The 27,606-nt window shown below is 32.8% G+C and overlaps 1 protein-coding gene across 1 annotated transcript in view; it reads right to left on the reverse strand.

Annotated features, from left to right (window-relative positions):
* The window catches only part of Msr1 (macrophage scavenger receptor 1), a 72,702-nt gene that overhangs the window by 34,260 nt on the left and 10,836 nt on the right, over positions 1–27,606 (reverse strand). Inside the window, exons 3-6 of the mRNA XM_026389477.2 lie at positions 26,522–26,635; positions 20,797–21,197; positions 16,003–16,189; positions 5,163–5,243 (exon numbers count right to left, since the gene is read on the reverse strand). Of these exons, the coding sequence (XP_026245262.1) occupies positions 5,163–5,243; positions 16,003–16,189; positions 20,797–21,197; positions 26,522–26,635 (783 nt within the window). The remainder of the gene's footprint in view (positions 1–5,162; positions 5,244–16,002; positions 16,190–20,796; positions 21,198–26,521; positions 26,636–27,606) is intronic.

Below are 27,606 nucleotides of genomic sequence, written 5' to 3' on the forward strand. Positions count from 1 at the left end.
TTAAATTAAAATTGAAATGGCCATTATTTTTACCCCATATCTATGGTGGCCATGAAAGCCTATGGAATAAAATATTATATTCTTCTGGAATAAAATTTTTCATCCTAGAGTTCAGTGATTGAAACAAACTAACATAAAAGAGTTTATGTCTTATTTTCTTATTTTAAGTGTAATTATCCATTCATAGAGATTCCATTAATTCAATTTTCAGTTGAATCTTTTAGGGAGCCACATTAAAAGAGGCTTGATTAATTTTTTTCTCTAGTATCAACCTTTTTAGAATATTGCCTTTAGTTCACAGGATTCAGGAGGAAGAATTTATACATATTTAATTTATTTTAAAAATCATTTCTTGAGATTCATTCACATAGACACCCTAAATTTGGCTGTCCCTAAGAAATGTTCAGTTTAAATATATTATTATAAATAGTAAGAAATAATATTCAACTCAGTGTAAAACTTTGATTCCATCAGAAATTAAACATATGTTTTAAAAGAATTAACTTAATTACTCAATATATACTAATTTGTTTACATAATTATATATATATAATATGTTCTATATATTTTGTAGTATATATTGGTTGGATTTTTTATCATACTGTCTAAAAAAGTCTAACATATATTCTCAGGGCAACCTGATATATATTTATACCTTCCTTCACTATAGTCATACCTCTGAATTAGCAATTATTATCTGCTAGGGGATACTGACTAACAATAGGGGGCAGGGGAGAAGTGGAGGTTCACCAATTGCATATGGGGGAATGGGGGGAAAGGGAAAAATAGGAATAGAAAAGACAGTAGAAGGAATCAGACCTAACTTCCCTATGTTCATATATGAATACATGACCAGCGTAACTTCACATCATGTACAACCACAGAATGGGAAGTTATAATCCATGTATGTATGATATGTCACAATATACTCTACTGTCATGCATAACTAAAAAGAACAAATAAAAAATAAAAGAAGCACTGACACTAAATTCTCTCATTTAAAAAAAATTAAATATTTTCTGAATCTTAATAGTGTACTGTTCACAAGTAATTCCTATTTCTACCATTTTTTTTTCCATTAAGTGAACAAATATCTATTGAGCACACATACTGTGCCAGTCTCTGCATATTCTTAGAGTTTAAAATATCCTTATCCAAAAAGATCTTCCAATGTGGTGACACAGTAGGGAGAGACAGATGGTGAGATAAGCAACAAATAAATACAGAAGGTAATTTGGGAAAACCTAAGCGCTGTCATCTACAATGCCTTGGGATCTTCTTTAGAGAAGGAGAGCAGGGACCTCTCTGATGATGGCTCATTGATTGTAGCACAGTAACACTCAGAATGCAGCTGTTGGATTTATGGTACCTTTTCAACAAGTGAACAAATACACTCCCCAATGAAGCTCATGGGATATTTTCATAGAAATCAATCAATGCTTAGACCATTATGGGAAAAGTTGAAGCAGATTCTATAAGGTAGAGAGAGTTATGTGACTTGTTGGTTTGAAATATAGCCCCTAACCATAAACTCCACTGTTGAGTTTTATTCCAGGAGACTGGATTCTCTTAGCCTTTCTGGTAGCATTCAGCTAACTTTCTTTAAGATTCTGTGCCAGCTTCTAACTCACAAACAACGTAAGTGCAATGACACAGAACTTCAGAGATCAACTCACTTGCATAAAGTTGGCCTGATAATTACTCACATACATTCTGGATTCTCAGCTCTCCATTCAGGCTTCTTTCTGCCATTGTGCTCACTAGGGTTCAAATACTATCTCTGGCATTTATCTGCTGTTCATTGACCTTGAGTGAGTCATTTTAGCCTCCCTGTCCTTCTGTTCAATAGGCTTATATTTGTCTGTCCATCACAGACAAATGTGATGGCTAGAAGTAATAAATATAAAAAACACTTAGAAAAGAGTCTATCATATAATGAACACTTCATGTTAGCCTTCCTTCTCCTTCTTTTACTCCACCTCCTCCTCCTCCTCTTCATTCTTTCTCTCCTCCCATAACAAAATCATTATTTTCACCAACATTTTGTGAAGGCTGCTAATTTAGCTATATTTAATAATATGTACACAATTATTAGTGGCATTGTTGGATTTATTCACACTATCTTTAACCTCCATAAGAAATCTGCTTTCGATACTCAGCACACAGAGAAACAGCCTGCAACTGGCAAAGTTCCCTACTCAACATGTATTTAGGAATTCTGTCTTTGTTGAAGCCTGAGGGAAAGCCCTTGCTGGAGTACAACAGGGAAAAAGGGTTGGAGTGGAAGTAGAGAAATACATGAATATAAATATTAATAAAATATGGTTCCCATCTCCCAACATCCACAATCAAGGTAGACTCTATTTTCTACTACAGGAGCTTGATTCCCATGGTCGAAAACTTAGGCTATGCAAGAAAAATACATAGCACTGGTGGATGATGAAAATTTTGTGCCCAGTGGAGACTTAAGTTTTCTCTCAAAGCATCATTTGGAGGGACCCCTTCCTGTGTCTATAGGTCAGGCTACCTTGCTATTTTTCCACTGAGTGTAAATATTCCATTACCTGGCCTACAAATTTTCCTTTGGAAACTAAGGAGGTGTTTCTTCTTTGGGCATTGTTGTCATGAGAGAATAACCATAAACCAAATTTTTATCTCCCTGATAAAATTACTCATATTGTAAACTCTGTGAAGTTAGCACAATTTCTGTTTCCTCCACAATGTATTGCAGAACTGCAGGTATGGAAAAGGTGCTCAGTATACAATTTTTCGGGTGAAAGTGAGAGATCACACCTTCTGTGTGCTTCCAAGGAATTAGCACTTTAAAATAAATTTCTATTATATTATTTTGAGTTAAAGAATATTTTATTTTAATATCCATTCTAGTGCATGACTAATAAATATGATGTATTTGATGTATTGGTTAGTTAAGACCACTCTGATGACCACTTAAATTTCTCAGATATTCATATCACGGTTGTGAGTGTAGGTGTTGACTTTGTCTAGCTAAGTTTAGTGCATTTAAATGGATGTATAGATAGGGTTACTTAAGACCACGCTGATGACCACTTAAATTTCTCAGATATTCATATCACAGTTGTGAGTGTAGGTGTTGACTTTGTCTAGCTAAGTTTAGTGCATATAGGTAGGGGATTTTATGAACTTCCTCAATTCATAGAGCAGAATTTTTGTGACTGTCTACCATGCAGTCTTTAGTTCCTGATCTCAGAGTCAGATTTGAAGCAATTAGATAATCTAGCAGAGTCTAGAGAGAATACAGCAATTAAGTTTGGAAGAATCCATTAGGAGAGATGTTTCATAATTTGAAAAATTTTGTTGCCATGAATGAAGCTAAATGACAATCTGATAGCCTAAAACAGCTGATTTATCACAGCAACAACTATGTCTAATTCTAATTAATGAGAGATCTGGGCAATACCTATTTGTGGAAATAAGCAGTAACAGCTAAAGCAAACTGAGCCCTGGCTAACTGAATCCAAAAAGCTTTGTGATGTTGCCTATGGCATTAATGAAAGTGGAAACTTAAATCCCTCTTTCTGTCTTAAGTGTGCACAGAATGAGCTGCAAAAGATGCTGCCCAAGATGAAGTCCGGAGCAGCAATTTGTAGCACAGACTAAAGGTTTTGGTTGATTTATAAAGCTTTGACCATTGCAGTTTGTAATAAAGGAGCCGATAGATCCTTGACAACAGTAGCTCTGGCAGCTGCTATAAAGCTGGTAACTTCCCCTGCTTATGACATTAATGTACCATTGTTAAGATCTGCTGAGCACTAGTCAACTAGAAGAATCTTTCTGAGTAAAAATTCTTACCTGATATCGCTTTCAAAGGCACATCAACACCAACCCACTGGTACACACACACACACACACACACACACACACACACACACGAGATACACACAATAAAACGTGGCAAGAGAGAGTCTTTAAAAATATTTTAAAAATATAAACTGTATATATTGATTTTTAAGCATAATGGTAAAGGTAAGTTAAGTGTCAAATTTAAAAAAAAATGTTTTTCTTATGTAACCAGGGTTAATCGATACATTGATCTGTCAAAACACAGAGAAACAGGATGAATTACAAGGTATTTTGATAATTTTGGCAGCACAAATCATTCTAGTTATAATTAGGCCATGCAGTATATTCTCTACTTTCAAACAGCATGTAGGGTGTTTGATTTCTAGGCAAGTGAAGTAGGACAATCATGCTATTGTTATTTTCTTTTTTTCATTTTATTAAGAGCAAAGAAAGTGCATGCTCGCTCGCTCGCTCTCTCTCCTTTTCTGTGTTTTCTATTATCTTCTTTCAAAATATTGCTTTCAAGATTACAACATAGAGAGAAATGATGTAAAATAATATTGCTGTAACTAAAATACAGAGAGTGGCCAACAGCAAAGGTAAAATCCATCTTCATTCCAGCCAATATTTGCTTTCACATTTCGTGAATTTAAGCAGATATAGTCTGGTCAAAGATTACATAAGAAAGACACTCAAGTTTTCCTTGACTCATATTAAGATATTTTTAAATCTTAAAAACAAGATCTTGCAAATTTATGCAATGCAAAGATGATTTTTTAAATTCTTCATATGTGACCTGAAGTTAGCTGTGCAATATACTATTTGCTATCCATGACAGAAATGACACCCTTTGACTCATGAATAATTCCAGTAGTGACTCTGGCTAAAGCACTTACTTTTGTTTTAAAAAATCAAGTCACCTCTTGTCATTCAATCTCAGATAGGAATACACACACACACACACACACACATATTTATATATGATTATTTTGTGGGGCTTAAACTCAGGGACACTTAACCACTGAAACATATCCCCACCACTATTTTGTATTTTTATTTAGAGACAGGGTCTCACAGAGTTGTTTAGTGCCTCACTTTTGCTGAGGCTGGCTTTTGAATTTATGACCCTTCTGCCTCAGCCTCCTGAGTTGCTGAGAGCATAGGCATTCACCAACACACCCAGCTGATATATGATTATTTTGACTAGAACATATAATATCTCCTTCAATATGTGCGCTTGTAGAAACCACAGTACACAAAATAATTATTCCACCTGCACACGTTCATAGATGTACAACTGAGCCTTATGTTAGATGATTGAGTAGTTATAATGACCGTACCTATTGGACCCGGAATGCCAGGCTGACCACTCTCTCCAATTGGACCTCTGTCACCTTTTTCACCTGGGGGTCCAGGAGGACCTTAAAAAAAACATACAGTTACTAATGATAATTTATAAATAATAAGGAAAATGGTTTCATCATTTGTTAGGACACTTATATGAGGAAATCCAAAGTTATATGTTTGTTGTACAATATGATAGAATGAATAAGACAGATCTTTCTGAATGGAGAATTACTCTGCTATTGAGAACAGTAATTCTCTCTACTGCTAAAGATGACATAGCCCCAAATTAAATCACCAAAATAGGTATTAAATAGTTAAGTGGGGCTAACACTTTCCTAGGTCCCAAAAACTTGGAGCAGAGAAAAAAGAACCACAATGGTTCAAAAACTGCATTTCACTATGCACATATGAGGCAAATATCACTCTACTGAGTCAGATGCTGTGTTTTCAGTTTTTTTTAAAAAAAATGTTTTTGTATTGTAAGCTGGATAGTCAATATATTGATGTGTTATAAAATGTAACATCTAAGTAAGGACTAAAAGACATTTGTGGTACACTGAGGGAAACAAATTCATTCATAGTAGTCAAAAAAAAAATCACAATGTTGGAACTGACCATAAACTCAGATGTCTGTCAGAAAGCTGGAGATAAGCATGAGTGACAAAGGATGAAAGAGACTTTATTAAGGGAGTGAGTGTAATTTGAGGAGTGCTTTGAAGAATGAATAGAATAAGAAGGAAAAGAATTCTGGAGATGTAGGGAAAAGCAATAAGGTGAAAATAAGTAGAGGGATGCTTCTTCAAGTAAAATATTAAATAGAATCCCTAGATCAATATACATATTATAAAGTAAGATGGAGAGACTGCACAGAAAACTTTGGCTTATTTTCTTCACAGTTCCCCAGGTGACTTCTCAGGGTTGAGTGTGAGCATTGATTCAGTCATTCGTATTTTCTGTGTCCAGCAAAATAGATATCTGATGATCACCACTTGAGAATTGTTGTACTGAATATGTGTTTAAAAATTAAAGGTAGTTCTTCCAGCATCCCTCTTCCAACTGAAATGTACAGAACAAGTAATCCTTCTTTCATTGAAAGCACACACATTATTTTCTTTTGAAATCCAAAGAGAAGAAACAAACTTAGATGTACCATTTGAATAATGAAACAGTAATGTTTTAGAAGAGGCATTTTTAGTTGCTACGGATTGGCCAAATGTACAACCTAAGGACAATACACAACTGTATTTAGCATCCCTACTTAGAGTTTGTTACAAATTTTAGTTAGATGGGGAGATACAATACCTACACAATTCCACAGGGATGCCTATAAATAAAGATTGTCTCATAAATAAGTATATTCTACTTATTTTCTTTGTTTCTTTTGGCATCCTTGTCCCTTGTCAGTTTACCTGATCTGTCCCATTTTTGAAGGACCAACTTGGGTTTTAGAAGCTCAGGTTATTATTCCTTTCTTTTCACAGACATCATGCTTTATTGTGAAAAGCAACTTAGAGGATATATAAAAGGCTAGGAAAATATGATGAAAGAAATAATTCACAATTCTATAATTTTAAGAGAATAACCATTAACATTTCTTTTGTGTGTATGTGTTTGGATTTTTTTTTTCACATAATCATCATGCAAACTACACACTGCTTGTCATTAAGCAAGTAACTAGTGAATTCTAAGATGCAGCTTAATTATTGAAAGACACGTGTGTGTGTGTGTGTGTGTGTGTGTGTGTGTGTGTTGCACAAGAAACATCATAATTCTACAACAGTGAGAATCTGCACAGACCTCCTACTCTATGCCGAAGAATGCAGCTCGGAAGGGGGTTTAACATCCACTACATGAACACAGCTGTAGTCCATTCATCACTACACAGTGTCAAATTAGGGGACAAGCAGGACAGAAAGACTCAATTTGCAGCCAGAATTTTGGTGAGCAAATTGAAGAAATAAACCCACAGTACACGAAGATGGCATTTTGAAAAGGAGTACACAAGCAAAGACTTTCAATTAGTAATTAGGAATCTAAAGCAAGACACAGACATTCCAGAAACAAGTAGAATATCTGAGACAAGAAACAAGGCAGCCCAGATCAGATTCAGGATCTCCACCTGAGATGAAGGTTTCAGTTTTGTTTTGTTTGTGCAGTACTGGGGACTAAACCCAGGGTACTCCACCACTGAACACACCCAAGTTCCCTTTTAATTAATTTATTTATCTTGAGATGGACTTTCTCTAAGTTGAAGAGGCTGGCCTCGAAATTGAGATCCCCTTAAAGTCACTGGTATAACAGAATTGCACCATCATGCCTTGCTAAAATTAAGTTTTCCCTATCTTTTTCATTTTAAAAAAAAAAGAAACTCTGTTATAATTACTATCTTCAAATATTTTACATGCAGTTAAGGTGAACTGTGTAACAGCGCTCATTTTGGAGTATTAGCTTGATCACCACAAATAAATCTGTGTTATTTTATAAAATTTGGAGTTAAAGATCTTCCTAGGTTTGTAGATACTAATATTGATATCTGGTATCTGATTCCTAAAATAAGAAATCCAGACAAAGATTTTTCTTAAATAGCTCTAAGTAGGTGTTCTACATATTACACTTGCCATTTTTTCTCTTTTTTTTCTTTTAATTTGTTATATATGACAGCAGAATGCATTACAATTCATATTACACATGTAGAGCACAATTTTTCATATCTTTAGTTGTACACAAAGTAGAGTCACACCATTCATGTCTTTGTATATGTACTTAGGGTAATGATGTCTGTCTCATCCCATCATCTTTTCTACCCCCATAATCTCTTCTTCTCATAACCTAAATCACCAATTATGAATTTTGTTTCCATATATTGTTATAACTTTTTCCAATGCATCCAAGAATATTCGAAGAGGATTTAAATGTCTTTTCAGTATTTGGAGGGATGGAACTAAAAGTCACATTCCACTTTACTCCTAGCTTCTCAGGTGGAACTTTTGAGAACATTACCAATGGAAGCTTCCCTGTGACCTTCCAAATCTGCTGTCCTCTCCACCTCTGCTATAGACCACTTCCTCCTAGCCCTAAATTAATGCTGGAGGGTCCTTTCTGGGTTAAGTGGACTGTGTCTATTTCAGCCTTGTATTTCTTCAGTTCTACCGTTTTTTTTTTTTTTTTTTTTAGAAAACAGAAATGTGTTTTAGAACGTATCCACTGTAAAGAAATGTAATATATCCAGCTATGTTTTGGAAAAAAACACTGAAAATTTTTAAGACAAGAGACTTGAAGTCTATTGTAGTCACCTTCTTTGTTCTTATTCAGCCTCTTCAAAATTCTGCCCCATAATCACATCAATAACTGCCTCTGTGCCTCAATAGATGGGTATAATATTACCTGTCAGCTCCCTTGATGATATGTCAAAGGAAACAGGATTAATATTAGCCAAAATGTATGATTTGCTCAAGAAGCTATAAAATTCATACTTTTTCCTTTATCCATAACAATTACCTCTTTAAAATATAAACACAAAAATCTTACTATGTATAGTCCTATGATTGTTTTTAAAGAAAGAAAGACTAAGCCACAAGAAATATGTCAATAGGATACTTTGCAATCACAAATATCACAGATAAAAATTACCCAGTTTACTAAAAAATCAAACCCAGGTATATGAATCCTCAGAGGATAATATAGTGCTAATAACATCTGCCTAAATTTCTAGAGTGATGTTTTATTCATTATGATCAGCAATATTCTACTTTATCCTCAATCTTGCCTCAAGATCTACCAGATCTTCTTGCCCATTGTTGCCTACACCTATCCATCTGTCTCCATTTTTCATATTTACTGATGTAAATATGTCTAATCTGGAAGAGGTCTTAAAGTCTGCTTAATTACATGTATTTACAGAGGTCCAAGAGTGGATTGCCTAAGGTCTTAAACCTAACTGGGTAAATTTAAAACATGAACACTTCCTAATAACTTATGTAACAACATTCTAAAACTAAAAGTCTTCATTTTTGGCATCCATCTTTCCATTATTTTTGAGCTGACCTTTTCCTTGTTATAATGGTAAAAGACAATCCATTTTTTTTTAAATCCCGGTAATTAATTGAGCAAAACTCCAAATTAAAATGTCATCAATTGCTTTTTTCTCTTCTCTGTCATGAAAATAAATATATATTTTGGAATGCTTTCAGATCTTGAAAAACAAATATATCTAAATATTTTCCCCAAATAATCATCATGTTATTTTGTCACCACTGAGCCATTTCATATTTTATGTCTGTTAACTTTCTTCCTGGAATGATTATCCCTTTTGTTTCTTTAAATTGTGATATTCCCACCAACCCCTATTAAACTCTACTTCACCATTTCAACATTATAATACTATTTGTGTTTTTAGACTCTAATTATTACAATTATCTGAGAAATGGAATTTAAAAAATCTTTGGGTGTACAGTATAGCTCAATGGTAGAGCACATATTTAGCATGTACCAAGAACAAAAGTAATGAATGGTGATCTTTCATCAACATATGATAAAGCATTCATTGATGTATATAAATGTTCCTCTTGAGTATCAGTTAATAAATATCTATTTAATATTTATTTTATGGTTAGGTACTACATGGGTTATAAAGATTACTCCCTAATTTTAAGAAGCTGTTATCCAAGAAAAGCTAACATTTCCCTAGAAGAAAGTTCGAGATAATTTCAAATGTGACTGTCATATTGGAAATTCAATATTCGATGGTATGGTATTAAGCAAGATGTAAATGTCAGCTGGGTATTACTGCTGGAAGAATCAGAGACAGCTTCATACAAGAGGTCACATCTCAAATGTACAGTGAGAGATAGTAGATATTTTCAGATACAAGTAGTGAGGAAATATATTATTTCAGATAATGTAAAAGGCATGAGCCAGGATGTAGAATGTACTGGGTGTTAGTCTGAAAGTCAAATTGGTTGAAATATTTGGTGTACAAAAGAGGCAAAGTCAGAAATGAAGCACAAATCGTATTGAAAAGACACACTATAGAATAACTTGAGCGCTACTGGCAAATGTTTGCCTAACGAGGAGGTGACAGAATTTTCTTGCAATGGAAGGTTTCCCTTTAGGAAGGCTGTACTCTAATAAGGGTGTGGAAAGAATTGCAGTCTGGAAGCTGGAGGCAAGGAATGCTTACAATAGTCTAGCAGGGTTGTCTTAAGAATAGTTTATATGAAAAATAAAGAAGGGACAAGGGGATAGAGTATACAGAACATAAGAACTGATAGTGGTCTTGGAAGATGTAATAAAAATAACTGAAATGGAATGACACAGCTATTAGAAAGTGCAACTTAACAAAAAGGAGGTGCAAACTTCACTTATTCACTCAATATACATAGTTTATAACTGCTCATCCACTGTCATAGAGATGGTTAGGAGTTTTATTTGAAATATATAATGCAAAAAGAGTTAAGAGGACTCACAGATGGATTTACAGGCCATGAGAGCAAGAGAGAAGGCAAAGATATTCTAATATCTTGAAGAGAGCAGCTACCTGGACAATGACATGAGCACTCTAACAGGTGTTGGGTGTGCAGGGATGGACGAGACAGAACCCAACCAAGAAGCTTGGATTCTAGTGGAGAAGACATGGTAAACACATAAGGAAACATGTATGAAATAATGTATACAATGATAACTGCTATTAAAAGTCTAAGCAAATAATAATTGCATAGAGAGTTGGAGGGTAGCAATGTGAAAGGGGGAATCAGAGGAAATCATCAGTATAAAGCTGATTTTAAGTGGAGCCACAAGAGAGTGGAGAGACACAAAACAATATTTTGATAGCAAAAGAAGGAGTCTAGCGCTCACTGTGGATGGCAAGCAATTAAACTCACACTTCCTTCTTCTTAACTTTTACATTTTCAGGGAACTGTCATTCTTCCACGTATTCAAGCTACACAAAGGGATGCTGGAGGGAAGATTAGAAAACAAGACCGAAATAATGGGGCGGGGGGGCTATTTTTAAAAATAGTACTACTTGTTTTTTGTAGAATTGGTAAATAGTGGACTAGGAAACAAATTGGGAGATTGATATAGTGCACTCAATTGGAATATGGTCCTTCAAATTATGGTATTAGTAATAGAGTAGTATAGAAATTGCTGTAGAGACAGTGATTACTGAGGAGTTTTATTAGAAACATCATATGTAATAAGAGTTAAGAGGATTTATGGGTGGATTATATAACAGAAGAGAACAAGAGAGAGGGCAAAAGTAACTTTCTAGGTTCTTGAATGAGAATCTAGTTGGAAAATGATATAATTGACAAAATAAATAAATAAATAAACTTGGAAAAGCAATGGATTTGAGAGGGTGAAGATAGGTGGACTGGTCAAGTCAAGGGTTTGGTCTTGAATTTGAAAGTTTTGGATATTCATTTGAAATCCAAAGTAGAGGTATCAAACTGTTAGAACACTGATCAATTCAAATTTTTCTCTATCATCTATTTTAATGTCATAATTAAAGAACACATATAATATGTATTCTATATAAGATACAAAGTGCATTAATAAAGATAATATCCCTTCAAAGTCACAATCCAATATATAAGTATCTACTTAAGTATTTTCTCATTTCATTTATCTAATTCCTTTCCAGAGATAAAGATTAACCTGAATTTGGAGTTTCTTGTTTGCTTCCATTTTTGAAATAACCATTTTTGTTATGCATGTATGTGTCTGTAAATATACATTATTTACTTTTGCCAAATTATAAGCATTAACAACAAAAAATATTCTCTATTCATCTGGAATTTCTTTTAATTTTTATCTTGTGAGCACTTGGATTATCAGACTTCTTAATTTTCCTCAACTAGCATATGTAAAATGAAATATCACGGAGTGCCTCATTTCTGTTCCTTTAATTACTAATGAGAAGACTAAAATTGTGAAACCGAGGTTAACACACATGGGAGACAGAGTAAGAAGATTTGATATAATTTAATTGAAGGGACAGAGAAGAGGACAGAAAACCATGACAGCAATAGTCAAATGGGTTGAAGGTGATAATGTTCTCCACTTAATGACAGACTTTAATCCCCAAATATAGAAAATAAAATGAATGACAAATGGATACATTCTCAAGTAATCCCCAAATGTATGAAATACAACAAATTTCAAAGAAATAAATTCTCAAAAAACACACTAATTCTTTGATATAAAGAGAGCAACTAAGAACAGAACAGGAAGGAAGAGCATGAGGAAAAGACTAACAGTAAACAAAGACGAATGGGGGGAGAGAAAGGGAGAGAGAAGGGAAAGGATTTGCAAATGGTAGGAGACCTTCAATGATACACAAAAGTATAAGAGGTTATGAGGGGCAAGGGGGAGGGGGGGAAAAGGGAGAGAATTGAACAACAGCAGAGGAGGTAGAGAGGGAAGGGGGGAGGGGAGGGGAGGGGAGGGGGATAGAAGGGGATAGGAAAGGTAGCAGAATACAACAGTCACTAATATGCCATTATGTAAAAATATGAGTATGCAACAGATGTGATTCTGCAATCTGTATTTGGGGTAGAAATGGGAGTTCAAAACCCAATTGAGTCAAATGTATGAAAGATGATATATCATGAGCTCTGTAATGTTTTGAACAATCACTAAAAAAAACACTAATTAATAAATTTGCAGCTATTAAAGACAAAGAAGGATAAGCAGATTGCTAGCAGTCGTTTTAAGAGAAACAAGGAAAGCCCAGAAGCCAAGGGAGCAATTTCTTCAAAATACAATCAGCGTTCTATATCCCTAGGTTTGGCATGTGTGATTTTAACCAACTGACCACCCCCCCCCAAATTTTTCATCTGTACTAAATATATAAAGACTTTTTTCTTGATATTATTCCCTAAACAATTCAGTATGACAACGTTTATGTAGAATTTGCATTGTTTTAAGTATTATAAACAATCTAGAAGTGATTTAAACTATACAAGAGAATGAACATAAGTTACGCACAAATCCTAAAGCCAGTTTACATATTCAGCTGAGCATCCACCATTTTGCTTGAAAGAACCAATACCTCAAAATGATGAAGGACAACTATAACACAAAAATAACGAAAATAACTGTCAACCTGAGAAATCCGTGTATAGTAAAACAATCTTAAATATCAAGAATAAAATAGAGAAAATGAAAACAAAACCTCTCACCATCAATGGACTTTCATTAAATGAATTTCTAAAAGCTATATATTTAGACAGAAGGAAAATGACATCAGAATGGATGGCTGAGATTGAGGAGGTGGAACAATTGGTAAACTCATAGACAAATATCAACAAATATTGCCTGTATAAAGTAAGAAAAACAATGACTAAATTTCTAGCAAAAAAAAAAAAAACAAACAAACAAACCCGAAATAGCTACATTAAAAGACAGCAGGAAACCACAGGAGATCATCAGATGAAACATTTGTTCCCTTGTATAGTAAGATGTTGATTGACTTTAGAGGGTTAGAATAGCTTTTGCAGGCAACAATCAAGAAGACAAAAATACACTACAAAATTTTCACAAAAACCTCATGTCAGTCCCAAAGTAGAGAGGAAAGAAAAAAGAAAGGAAACATAAAACAAACTTGTGGGGTGGGGGGTGGCTGGGGAGTATAAATATAAGATGTTATTCCTGTTTGTTTCCGTTTTTAGAGGGAATGCTTTCAATTTTTCTCCATTTTCAATAATGTTGGCTTCAAGTTTAGTGTATATAGCTTTTATAATGTTGATGTATCTTCTAACTATCTCTAGTTTTTCTAGTGTTTTGAATATGAATGGATGCTAAATTCTGTCATATGTTTCTTCTGCATCTAATGAGATAATCATGTGATTCTTGTCTTTAAGTATATTGATGTGGTGAATTACGCTCTCACCCTACACAAAACTCAAAGTGGATCAAGGACCTAGGCATTAGACCAGAAACTCTGCGCTTACTAAAAGATAAAGTAAGCCCAACACTACATTTTGTCGGCCTAGGAACCTACTACCTCGGCAAGATTCCTGAAGCACAAGAAGTATAATCAAGACTCAGTAAATGGGATGGTATCAAACTCAAGAACTTCTTCACTGCAAAGGAAACAATCAAGAATGTGAACACACAGTCTACAGAATGGGAGAAAATTCTCACCACCTGCAGCTCAGAGCATTAATTTCCAGGTTATAAAAAGAACTCAAAAAATAACAGCAAAAAAAAAAGTGCCAAACCAATAATTGGGCAAAGGAACTAAAAGGCATTTCACAGAAGAAAAAACACAAATGGTCAAAAATATATTAAAAATGTTCAACATCATTAGCAATTAGAAAAATGCAAATTAAAACTACACTGAGATTCCATCTCATTGTAGTTAGAATGGCAATTATAAAGAATACATATAACAATATGTTTTGGCAAGGATGTGGGGAGAAAGGTACTCATACTTTGCAGGTGGGACTACAAATAGGTGCAACCATTATGGAAAGCAGTATGGATACTATCCATTTTAAAAGACTTGGAATGGAACCACCAATTGACCCAGCTAACCTACTCCTCAGCTTATACCCAAAGGACTTAAAATCAGCATACAAGAGTGACACATCCATATCTCTGTTTATAGCAGCTCAATGCACAATAGCCAAACTATGAGATAATTATAAGATGATCATGTAATGGATGCACGGATAAAGAAAACATGGTATATATATACAACAGAGTATTATTCAGCCATAAAGAAGAATCAAATTATGGCATTTAGTGGTAAAAGGATGGAACTAGAGAATATCATGCTAAGTAAAATAAGCCAATCCGAAAAAAGCAGAGGCTGAATATTCTTTCTGATATGTGAATGCTAACTCCAACAAGGGAGGGTGGGGAGAGGAAGAATAGAAGTCCACTGGATTAGACACAGGGGAAAAAAAAAAAGAGAGAAGGAAGGGGGAGGGCAATAGGAAGGACAGTAGAATTAATAGAACATAACTTTCTTAACCTTGTATTTAAATATACTACCAGGGCATCTCAGCATCATGTACAACCACAAGAATAGTATCCTAATTATAAAAAGTTATACTCCATGTATGTCTAATATATCAAAATACATTCTACTGTCAAGTATAACTAAAAAGAACAAATAAGATGATAAATATAAATAAAGTGAAAAGAAATTATCACATTGTATTAAACAAGCAAACCAAAAAAGATTAAGAAAAAAAACAAAAGATAAATGTGCTTTACAAATGACAAAGCTAGAGCAAAGGATATCCAAAGTTGAAGCAAAATATGGACTAATATTTATGCTGTAAAAATACCTAAAAGCTAGTGTAAAATTAAAGTGACTTATATTATTCAAAAATCAGTATGATCCAATTCTCCTTGCTTTACTAATGAGCACTAAAGAAGAAATTGACAAATTATCACTATTTTGGAGAGTTCAAACAAAGTTCCTAATTAATTATATAGTAAGGTAAGAGGTAAGAAAAATATGGAAATATTGAAAGACAGGATTAACAAGTTTGGGTTATGAACATGTAGAGAACTTTGTAGTGACAGAAAAGCTTACACTGTTCTTCAGTATAAATGGGGCAATTTCAACAGTGAAAGGCTTGTTGGATCTTAGGAGGTATTTCATTTATTTATCCCTTTATCAATGATACCAAGCTACTGATGTTTCTGATTATCTTACCATGTCTTGATCTAATCTTAAGATTCTATCTGCTGTGCAGAAATGTAGGAAATGTATGTATGTTTGAAAACTATTTTAAACCACTGCATTTTGAAAATCAAATCTCTGTGTATATCAGTGCATTTTAAGGTGTCATTTGGAGGACTCACAAGACATTTTACCTTGAATTAAAGTGATATTTCTCAATGCCTGAGAATGTTCCCAGTCTTTCAGTCTGAGATCATTAGTGATGTTCTTCAATACTTTCACTTCTCTTTTTATTTCCTGTTGCACATAAACTTGTTCTTCTTTTAGAGACTTAATTTCTGCTGATGTGTTGTGTACCCGTTCTTCTAATTTATTGATTTCCTGTAAAACATAGTGAGCATTCACAACTTTTGTTACACACAAAATTATCAAATATGTAAGTTCAAGAAATTTGGAATTTCTGTTTTTTATAGCACATATTATAGGAATCTTATGAAATAAGGACATGAAAATTAGACAGACTGTATTTAAAATAGTGATTCTTTGGTTGCAAAGCATTTCTTCTTTTGACTATATGGACAAATTTTTACGTGCCCAGTCAAAAATAACAACAAAAAATCATTTGAATATATATCTAAGTTATGCTTCTATTTCCAAATATGTACATATCAAAATGTGAAGAATCATTTATCTGAAGTGGAATTTTCTTTTGAGCGTACTTAGAACGGCAACTTATTTCTATTTTATGACTTTATGTATGAAATTGTTTTGTAGCAATAACCGAAGTTTAATGTTGTAATTGTTGGTGGTAATGAACATTGAGGATAGATTTTTTTACATTCAATTGAGTAGCATTTAACTTTCCACTATTTACACTTCTGTTATTGAGACTTCATTATTATTTTACAATATCAAATACATACATATTTTGTGCATATTTATGTATATGTATGTGTATACATGTACAGAATGTGTGAAAATGTAAGAAGAGAATACTATCCTCTGGAATATGTTTTTATCTTTGTGCAATGATATACTAGGAAAATTTACCTACTAGAGTCTTTAAAACTGACACTTCCAATAACAGTGGAACCATATTGGGTGTATTTTTCAAAATTTAATTAAGATTCTTATGGATTAGAGCTTGTGCCCCTTTTTACAAAATTAAACAATGCTGCAATGAATACCATTTTATATACATTTACATTTTCATACAGATTCTATAGAACAGCTTTCTGGAAGTAGATTTGACCAAAGGGATTAAACATTAAAATTTTTATTCAATACTGCAACACTGCCCTCTAAATGTATGTTACCATATTAATTCTCTTCCTAACTTTTTTGTATCAGTACTCATTTTTTTTGCATCCAAATACTAGGTACCATCAACATATTTAAATTTGGAGAGTAAGAACAGATACATAATAAATCACTGTGACTTAATTTGCTTTTCAAACTATAATGAAATTATAGTATCCAAGTATCAAGTTCCTGACCCTTAATGCTTTTCTTTATTACTTTTTCTTTCAGATTGTTTGCTGATTTTTCTCTTCAGGCATTAGGTTCTATTTTTGTTGCACCAAGTCTTCTAATGTGTTATGGTAATATTTTCTTTCTTTCTCTTCTGCACTTATCCCATCCTGTCTTCACGGTATGCTTTATGATTTTACAAGTATTTCCATGTTCAACTGTTGATAGATTATTATTTTCCCTCTGCACACAGAAACAAGCCAGTAGCATATTATTTCTTTCTCCATGCATTAAAATAAATTTATATCTCTCTGGACTGGACTGGACAAATGGAGATGAGAGGATCAAGATGGTGAGGATCAAGAAACAAAGGTTTACCCAGATTTCCCTCTCCCATGGCACTCTTCTTAAGGAGAAGGTCCTGTCTGTTCAGTCTATGTCTCCGTCCACCAGGAACCTTGCTGTACATTAGAATAGCTCTACCCTCCAGGTCCTCCTTCCCTGGTCATTTAGCATTTTTCATACAAAATGGTACATATAATAAAGATAGAATGATGAAATGTCTGTTATAGTAACATGATAAAATAAGCTCAACTGTATTAAGTGGCTAAAAATTGATGGAAATATGTCAGGTAATTTCAGAAGTCCATAGAGCAGAGGTCAGAGAACTAGCAATTTGACTTCCTAGATACCTAGAATCAATTGTTTTTCATACTAAAGCTGAAGCTACCTATTTATTCATATTTATTCACTTTAAAAAGATGCACATGATGCTCAAATTTAACAAGTTTCATTTGGAATTATTTACATTCATTACATTACATGATGGAAAATGCATTTGATTTTTTAAAAATCCTCACAGTATGCTTTATAATTTTACAAGTATTTCTTGAGGATATCCATGCATACTCTCCACACTCTATCAACAGTGGCCCTGATAAAAATGGATATGTAATTTTTTCATCTTAAAGTCATTTCCATGAAAAATGGAGATGATAAATTCCACACTCTCTTTCAGTGCTCTTTTTTTTTCCTTTCAAAATATTTGGTCATCCTTGATAGTAAGGGGGTATTACCAATAAGCATTTTCAACAAACAGCATTTGCTGATTGGCCATTCATTTAATCGCCTATTCCCTCTTTGGGCTACAGAATCAAAGATCAGTAATGTGGGTGTAGCTCAGCGGTAGCATGCTTACTTACTATGGTGAGGCACTGGATTCCCCCCCCAGCACCACAGGAAAAAAGATCAAGATTCAAAGATCAATAAAATTATTCAAGCAACGGGGATCAAAGCATCAAGGTTGTTTTCCAAGCACACATGCATGCATATGCAAGCACTTTCAATGGCACCACCTTACCAACTTTGTGTCTAAATTGCTGCAAGTGACTACTACCTTTAAAAATGTATGTAGCTTGGGGATTTTGCAGTTATTTATTTGTACCCCCTTTTGGAAGGCTGAAACTTCCTGAAAAATATAAAAGCAATCTATCCCAACTAAGAAAAGCTTGTTGATCATGAGGCTTTGATTCTAATGATTATCACTTCAAATATGTCCAGAATGTCTACTTTTTTCAAAAAGTTTTCAACTTGGTTAGAATACCTCACTAACAGTGGGTTCAAATACAGTCTATCATCTCTGTTGGACTTAGCACATTGCCAAATTCAGTGTCTTTGTTCTTTCATCTTGTCTAGCTTCTCTCTCCTCTCACCTCACCCCCGTGAGCCTCTAATCCTGTTTCCACATAAAATAATAGTTCTTTTCTCTCCAACTTTAAGTCGACTCCTGTAACTGACATTTCATCTTCTTGTCTGTCTCCTGTGTCCCTCAACTCTCTGGAAGGTTTCTTCTTTGTGTCTCCCACTACCCGCTCCCGTTATCTTGAATCTTTGATATCCCAGTCTGTCTTGATGTGCTCAGATCCTTATTAATGGCTGAGAAAAACACTGGCAGGGTTGAGAAGGAAAGACATGAAAGAGAAGCAGGACATCAAGGCTGGTATTGAAATGAGGCTTGCCAATGGAGTTCCCGTATTTAAACACTCATGCCATTGTCTTGTGACATTCTTAAGGTGAGGAAAATTTTTTTTAAAAAAGTTTGGAGTGATTGAATCTTATAAATTATAAATGTGCAGAACATTATTTCTTAACTTGTTTATTCTCAGTCAGTAGTTTAGTTGGTGTTCATCCAAAGTGGTAACTTTTTAACTTTGCTGGACTAGTGATGTCCATTTTCTAAAATCAGTAGTTGTAATATGTTTATACAGAAAACGATGGCATTAATCAAGAATGGATCTATTCAAATAAAATCCACTCCAATGATGCTGGCATTTCTTAACTAATGATAAAAATACAGGCTTCATATAACGAGTATAAGCCTTAGGTATTTTATAATATGAAGATTATTTTTTTCAAGTGAGTAGTGAAGTTTAGGTCAAACATTTATTGTTTATGAAAAGAAACAAATGATATTACTAGATAAAAATAAAATTTTAGAATTGATGACTTGTTTCATAATTTTTTTTCATAAGTACAGAGTAATCTAGATCTTTGACAGAATTAACCATGGAACGGTCTAGGGCAAAGGACAGAAAAATTATAGTCCTTGGGCCAAATCCAACCAACAGATTGTTTTTTGTAAATAAATACTGATCGTATCACAGCTTTTGCTCATTTCTCTACATGTTGCTAATGGCTGCTTTCTTGCGACAATGGCAGCATCAGCTTGTTGAGACAAAAACTGTATGGTCCTTACAAGCTAAAATATTGCCACCTGACCTTTGACAGAGAAATTTTGATAACTGGTCTGTACTATGTCTTGTTCTCTTATTATAGGGGACTCTCTGATCATTCTCTAGCCCCGTTATGCTAGTGCTTTTCTTGTTGCTGTTTCCCAATGATCAGTGAATATCTTAACGTAGAAGTAGAAAACTTAGCATGTTTAATCCAACAATAATGATAAGCATACATTACTATTCTATTGTGAGCTTATGAAGATAACATTATATAAATTACTCAAAATTTAGTTTTTTATATAATTATTTGTGCATATAAGAACATGAGTGTACCTCTTGGGAGTGGCAAAATAAATTATTTTGAAATTTGATTTTTTAAAAAATACCCATGTAAATAAGGTTTCCATTCTTGAATGATACAATATCAGGTCTATAAAAAATTTACAAATACAGGGTGCCTACCTCTTCAGGTCTGCTAAAATAATCTAAAAATTACAATTGCTTTAGACAACCTAACAAGACACTATAATAGTATTTATAAAACGAAAATACCTTTAAAGAGACTACATCTAATGGAAGATAATTATCCCTTTTGCTGGGAGTATGGAGAAGGCACTAGATAAATCCACTTGAAACCTTTAGAAAAGATTGCCAGAGGAGCCAAGGTAAAGACGATGATGTAGAAACAGAGTTTGCAACTCTCCTTGTCCTGGACTGCCTGAAGAAACAGAATCTGGATAGATTTAATTCCAGAAAATGGCCTTCAAATACAATAATTCTTACCTCTTGTTGTTTCAAAGTAGTCTCTTGAATTTTGCCATTCAGTGTTTCTATATTGAGCTGCAAATCAAGTAAGGTGCTATTCAGATTTATTAAGGACTTGGAGATTTCACCTATTGTATTCTCATATTCCCGGACTGAGGAAACCAAGTTACTTAGCTGGAGAAGACTATCATTAAATCTTTGATCCGTTGTCACACTGAAATTTTGGAAGTGTTCTGAATTTATGAGATCGGCTTCTGAATCTGAAATAGATTGGATTCTCTTCTCCATGTTGACCATGCTTTCCATTACAAATTCTTGAAATTTAATTTTAGCTTCACTGCCATTTCTTTGTCCCAGACTTTGAGATATATCATTTGGATCAACTGTGCAATTCTTCATTTCCCACTTCAGGAGCTGAGCTGCATGTTTAAGTAAAAAATTAATAAAGTCAAGACCTGTGTTCTTAAAAGTACACATTATATTACTCCATTTAATTCCTTTCCTTTATTTTCATTGCATGTGGGATAATAGCATAAACACTGTATTTATTTTAAATATGCTACATGTGAATAATAGTATACTACTGAGTAGCACACAGCCTCCCTTTCCCACTTTACATAAGAATTTATTCCAGGATTGTGTCATTATTTCTGAATTTCTGCTTTTATGAATCTTCCTGGCTATTAAATCTAGCTTTTCCAGTAATAGAACATTCTAAAAAATATAAAATCTGTTATATTATACTCCACAGACTATTGTTAAGATATAATGAGATAATGCTCAACATATTTTCTGAGGTAAGCAGGTTGGACAAGTTAGCTATGATGTTGACCAAAATAATATGTAGTTAAAGGTGAAGCACAAGCAGGAGCATCATCCATTTTGTGGATTAATTGTTCATCTTCTTCATCCTATAGCTTAAGCTGACAGAGAATTGTCATTTTAGTTTTCACGGGTTCAACTCCCAGTTGGTGGAGCAGGAAACTGGGAAAATGACTTTCTAACATTTTAAAAATATATTGTTTTCATCAAACTCTTCTTTTCCTGTTATAAAGTATATATTCACAGCAGAAATTTTGAAAATATGGATAATAAAAAAATAATTTATCCTCATCTTACTATTCTAAGTTAAACTCCTAATATCTTGATGTATAGATATCAAATCTGTTCTCTGTTTCTACTATCGTATTACTATTTGAAATAAAAATATTTTATATAAATCTGGAAGCCATTTTAAATTTAATGCAATATCATAAACATTTCTTAGTATTATTTAATATTGTTTTACAAAAATAATTTCTTAACTGCATTGTATTCTATGAATGGGTATCTCAGATTTATTTAATAGCCCATCTACATTTAGTTTGCTTCTGTTTCCAGTAATGTATCTGGTGTTTTGATGAACAATCTTGTGATAAATTATTTACTGAAGAAAAAAATTGCTATTAAATGACATTTGGGGAACATACTGAATTGCTGATACATATTTCCAAATGGGCATATGTTCTCTAAACAAGATAATTATCATTCCAAAATGATCTAAAGCAATATGCTCTTTTGTTTAAAAGGAAAGAAGAAAAATAAATCACAAGCATTAACTTTGCAGATAAAAATAATACACAATTATACACAATGAAAAAATGTTACATGTTATTTTAAAACTAAATTACAATGGTTCTTTGTATCTTATGTATATTTATATCTCCATATATGTATACTTATATCTCCATAAATGTAGACATTTCGTGTACACAAATATTAGTCCCATTCTTGTTAATTTGGATGCATCAGATTGTCCATATATGACAGTAGGGAACAATAAAAAGAGTATCTTGCTAAGATTTCCTCAAAGATACAAAAGAGATACTTACCTTAGTTGTGGTGGTGAATCTGGTGAAATAAAGCATGTAAATCCCATAGCAGCAAAGGGGCCCATATTTCAAATCTATTCAATTACAAAATGCCTTCTGCATGAAAGATATTGTCATAGAGTTCATTGTAGCCACTACCTTTAGTTAAAACTTTGTGTAATGATTGTTGCTATTATTATATTGAGAAATGCTATATTTTATATATAACATAATATATAGTATATTATATATTATTATATTGAGAAATGCTATATTTTATATGCAATGCAATTTTAATTTTTAGAAATTTGTTATATTTTTCCTGGTTACAGTCCTTCACTATCAACTTACCTGAATGGGGTAAAATGTTTTAATATGATCTACAATAGAGGCTGTATTAAATGTGTGTTACTCTGTATTTCTTTATTTATCAATAAACTGGACATAAAAATGTATTTTTTTGCCACATCTCATTACATTTATTAAATTCAATATGGGAAAAATTTTGGATGGCCTCTTAAAATTTTCTTTTTGTTTCTTTTTATGATAATTATTACTTCTTGGGTAGCAGTTGATTGGATTATGAAGTAGAACTTCCATCATTAGCAACTCTGATTCTGCCCTTTATAAAGTGTGACACTGGACAAGCATTGAACAAGTTATTTAATTTGTCAGTGCTTCTATTTTGCTATCTGTTTAAATGGAATATTATCTAGTGTTATCTCAGCGTTTACATAAATAAAATATACAATGTTTAGACCACTTTGTGGCATGTAATAGGCATTGGATAAGTTTGAGGGTTTTTGTCATTATAATTTTTAACTCAATATATGTGACCCAATTATCTATATTCTTCATACTGATTAACTTTAGAAAATTAATTTTGTATAATATAAAAATTTTTCTGGGATTGGATATTCTCATGAATATAGTAGTCACTGTGCTTTATTTTACTAGGTGCATTACTCTAATTGCTCACCGTATAATTTTGCTTTCATGAAAAAAAAATTTGTTTCATGCAGATAACGTTAGTCTTTTTCACTGTATGGAAAGAGAAGAACTAATTTTAGAAAAGGCCAACAATTTGGCAACAAGTTGAAAAAGAGTTGACAATAAAGGCTTATCTTTTTGCTTATAGATTTAAAAACACAACATTGATTAATTCCTTAACCTGAATGAAACTAACTTAAACTTTCCTTTCTTTAAAAATGTTTAATGCTATCATATAGTGAGGTAAAGAAGGTCAGAGTTCATTCCTTTTCAGAAGTTCATTTCTTTCATTTTTATTGGAGAGCTGGCATTTTGTGACTTTCCTATTTCATATATGAAAGAAGACAAACTTTTACGGCCTATGCAAAGATCTAGGGAGAGGGTTATATTTGATTCTACAGATCATGTTTACTCTTTCATGTTGGTAATATCTTTTCCTGTCCAAAATTTATATTGTGTTGAATACGAATTTTTAGTATTTCAGGAGCAATTTATACACATCAATTCTAGGTTGTATTTTATTGTTATTTGAAAGCATTATGTGTTATGCTCTCACAAGGTTTCAGCAGCTTCTTTAAGGACAGGAAGCATATGGAATAAACTGTATAACTAAGAAGACATTTAGTTTTCATATGCAATTATTTTTGGGCTCATTAATTCATATTTTCCAAAAGGAGTACCTTTTATTATCTTAGGCATATATTTTGTCTATATTAATATATTTTTTGTCAAGTGGAGATATGTACTATATTTTAGTTCATTTTTAAAATATTCTGATCTACAACTTTAAGTTATAAATGGATTATCAATATTTTATTATGAATAAATGACAGATACAGTGAGTTCTGTTCCAAATTCTCATGGATTTGGTACTGATGCAAACCAATAATATTGGAATATGTTAGCTTCTTGTCAATCTAAATAGGTGCCTATTGTGATTTTAGGAAACAAACTACTTCAGATCAATTGTTATCAACTCTAGAGCAAATATGTTGACACTTACAGTACTTTCTAATAGTCTAGGTATTTGGACCTTGATCAGAATCCCTGAAATCTTTTTAGACTCCTGCCTGCCTTCTGCATGGAACTGTCAGAAGCTTCAGTTCCTGAGGTTGGCTCCGTAGTCTGTGATTTATATAAAAAATAAAATGTATCCAATTTCTGGTGTAGTTAATAATCCCAAACAATGATGCATCTTTCAGTTATGCATTTCACATTAGAGATAAGCAGATGCACAAATAGCATACAGATAACTATGTCTCATCAGGAAGTTGATTTTTTACTGCTAGATATAGCAAATCCTTTAATTTAGATGACTATAGTGCATTTGCTGGTTGGTTTGGATGTTATGGTTCAATTTCTGTTTTCATTTGTATTTTAATGGCTAAAATAGCAGATAATTTTTTTTTCCTGAGGAAACCATTTTCTTGGCTAAAATTATCACAACTCATTGTGTTGCTATTGTTATTTTTATTTTTACTGACCATTCAAGTTTGTTATAAAAACCTAGAGAAACAGCAGACCATAGAGGTTAGAATTCAGAAGTCATAGGAACTCCAGCTCCATTACTGAGGAATCTCAGTTTTCTACAGATAATGAGGACACAATAGCATCTGCTTACAGTATAAGGGTATAGTAAGAAAATTTGTGGAAAGTTTTTAGCCTGGTAACTAAACACAGTAAATGTTTAAAAAAGAAAAATGACAGGGGCTATTACAATTGTTGTTGTTTCTGTATTATATTTTTGGGATGGAATTTTGGCTTTGTTTTGGAATACCCTCTTACATTGCCTCTTAATAAAAGAAGTTTGAACTTTTATTCAGGAGTATATTCTTGTTAAGCTGATTAATATGGACATAAAAATGCATCTTCTTCCAAACTTATTTCTTGACAGAACATATGGCCATATGTTTTCCCAGCCATAAAGAAGAGGACAGCAACAAGGCATATAAATTTAAATGCCAATTTAAATTCATCAAATTCATAAAAATGTTATTTAGGAGAAAAACATTTACGTGTGTATATAAACTGCATACAAGCCATTTGCTTTTGTCAATATCCTCAAATCTATTCCCAATCCAAGTCAGACTCCCCAAAGGAATATATGCTTGAGCTCAATGTGAAAGAATGCCAATGTGTTATTTTTAGAGATATTTTAAGTAATAGCTCATGAAGCATGAGATCATGTTAATTATAAAAACTGCACCTAAAGAGTAGGTGTAAGGCACTGCTTTATAGTGGGAATATTTCTTTCTGCTCTCAGTATTAGACTTAGAAGATCTTTTGAACAACAGCCTTGTTTTAATGGTAAATTCATTGTCAGTGTAAATGATCATGTTTGTCTTCACATTGGCAACTAGAATAGTTCACATTGGCAATGAAATTTATGGTCCATTGCTAATCCTATATACATAGAACTTCGGAGTGTAACAGATTTTTGAAAATCTTCCCGTCTTCACATGTTTATGTTTTATTTTATTCTTTTATATTCTGTTTTTTCTTAATTTGAAAAATATCTATTTGCTTCCACTTAACATTTCAGAATCTATTTTTTGTTTTTTTTTTATTTCAAGAAAAAAACAAAAAGGTTTTATTTTTTAAAAATTGCCTTTTTTCTTCCCCCATAATGTGTTATAGTTTTCTTGTGTGATTATAAGTGTAGGCAATTTGAAGTGGATTCTAGGGCTTACTTTTGGAAATTACTACAGGAAAAATAAATAAGGAATATCTCTATACTATGGCTGCACAGAATCTATTTTTTAATTTAACAAACTTGAGGAAATAATTACACATGAATTTTTCCTTATGCATCTACCAAATTAAAAGAAAACTGAATGCTGTTTTTTTACATTTAATAATTCACAAGATGAATTGCTAATTTTCAATATTCTAGAATTCCATACCTGCCACTATTCCAATGATAGGTATGAGAACTGCAAACACAAGGAGATAAAGGGCAATCAGTGCAGCTTTGAAGGACTTCAGTTTCTCTTGAAGGGCAGGGCCATTTTTAGGATCTACAAAAAACACAAAAGCCAAAACTATTGTTAGAAAACTTTCTGCTCTCATGTGATTAAAATTTTATAATCTCTAGTTATATTATTAGGACCAAGCCTATTGTAACAAAACAAAGGAAAACTAGATTCTTAGTTACTCTGTACCAAACAAAGGGACAGTCATAGGAAAAGCTGATTCAGGTGTGACTATGAACACTTGATTCACTTATCTATTTACTGAAAGTCCAAAAGAAAGTTACTCCCCTCTACAAGTTTCGATTATCTCATTTGGGAGGATTAATTGGTAAATTTTAATATTGGTACTAACATACGTTGGCATAAATATTCTTCTTCTGCATATGTCACGTGGGAATATATTCTGGGTCAAATAAAATTCCTCAAGCAACATGATTATGATTTTTTTCATATTTTGAAACTAGAGAAATATTTACTTTCAATGACCATTAGGCAAAATATTTCTTTATCAATTCCATCTCAATAATTTTGTATTTGTGTACCTCTATGATTTGAATATAATATCAAAATTATTTTTAAAATGAAATAAAAGAATTTACATGCTGACTAAATTTTGAAATGAATCAATGAAGCTCATCTTCTGGATATTTCAGAACATATTAACCATAACTTTGTAGCCTGATGCATTTATATGGAACAGTGATTCACATAATGGAAAGATAATTGTGGTAGAAATACATTAACATTCAAGGGAAGCTCAGTAGTTTGGGAAGACAAATTGTCTGATTAGATGAATAAAACATCCATTAAAATTTTCTTTTCTGTGGCTATTTCTTTTATTGTTCAATAAAAAAGTAACTTCCTTTCTGTTTACTGACTTCTAATTTAAAAACAAAATTTGACATGTTGTTCAATAATGTTTCATGAAGGATCAAGAGGAACAGAAAAATTGTGAAAAGGAAAGAAAAGGAAAGATTGCTGGAAAAAAGAAAAAGAATAACCCATAACAGAAGCAA

This window comes from Urocitellus parryii, chromosome 14 (genome assembly GCF_045843805.1).
Source record: "Urocitellus parryii isolate mUroPar1 chromosome 14, mUroPar1.hap1, whole genome shotgun sequence".
In the NCBI taxonomy this organism is placed as follows: Eukaryota; Metazoa; Chordata; class Mammalia; order Rodentia; family Sciuridae; genus Urocitellus; species Urocitellus parryii.